This window comes from Perkinsus marinus (assembly GCF_000006405.1).
Source record: "Perkinsus marinus ATCC 50983 genomic scaffold scf_1104296944690, whole genome shotgun sequence".
NCBI classification, from domain to species: Eukaryota; Perkinsozoa; order Perkinsida; family Perkinsidae; genus Perkinsus; species Perkinsus marinus.
This window is the reverse complement of record NW_003211316.1, coordinates 1-992: the sequence shown is the minus strand read 5'-3', so window position 1 is coordinate 992 and position 992 is coordinate 1. Positions and strand designations below refer to the sequence as shown.

General features: G+C 48.5%; 1 protein-coding gene across 1 annotated transcript; it reads left to right on the top strand.

Moving 5' to 3' along the window:
* Window positions 1-571: 571 nt before the first annotated feature.
* Window positions 572-762, top strand: Pmar_PMAR008265 (cathepsin b, putative; the record flags this gene model as incomplete). Its single annotated transcript, XM_002779993.1, has 1 exon — window positions 572-762. A coding segment is annotated over one exon (191 nt), but the record flags the coding sequence as incomplete, so codon positions are not given.
* Window positions 763-992: the final 230 nt, after the last annotated feature.

Below are 992 nucleotides of genomic sequence, written 5' to 3'. Positions count from 1 at the left end.
ACACAAGGGAACGACAGGAGGCACCGGACATCAACACCTACCATCCATTGTGAATGATGTGTACAAGCATGTGGATGATCCACATGTTCGTAGACATTATAATCACGGACTCATACCAACCTAATTCACGTTACCTACGCCTCATGAGACTAGAGCAGAGAATCTTAGGTATACAGATCAGGTTAACGTACCTCCATGGTGCATCGGTCTGACCCATTCCTTCCTCTGATCCGGGATTCATTGCTCTGGCGATCTTTTCATGTCCTATCTCCTCGCTCTGAGACCTTGGCCGAGTGAATTCTGCCATTATGACAAACTATGAACGACTTTCTCTATAGTTGAGCTGACAACTGCGTCCAGTATCGAGTACTAGAGAGATGGGATCTCGAAGATAAGATATTCGCCTTTATTGGGCTGTGATCACATTCAGTATATTTGCTGCGACTTCTTATCATTGGAATAAGAAACATTCTGGCTCTCTAAAACCATCGATTCACGTATGAAGGCGAACCTGTATGAGAGTATTGTGCGAGCGTCACCGGCCGCGTCAAGTAGCTGATTTGAATCCGAGTGGGGGTGGGGGAGGGGGGTGGCCAGAGTGCTCTATCCGTGCAGAGATCAGTCGGCATGTGGCAGCTGTTGGGCCTTTGGAACGGTTGAAGCATTCAAAGCCCGTCTCTGTATCAAGTCGGGCGGGAAGTTGAAGCAATCGCTCTCTGATAGCGAGATGCTGTCCTGCTGCAACTTGTGGCATGGATGCTTGTAAGTTTTCACGAATCATCATTCCTTTTCACTCGGAAGCTGCACCTCGAAGTGGCAGTGGCAGGTTATTTGACTGTAATGGGGGCAATCCTGTGATGTCATGGCCGTTCCTGAATGGAATCGTCACAGGTGAGCTACTCATCCTTCGTTGAAGAGTCATCGTTGTTGATCCCAACAATTTCTCCATTGCAGGCGGAGACTACGTTGCGAGGGAAAGTAGGAGTTCTGCG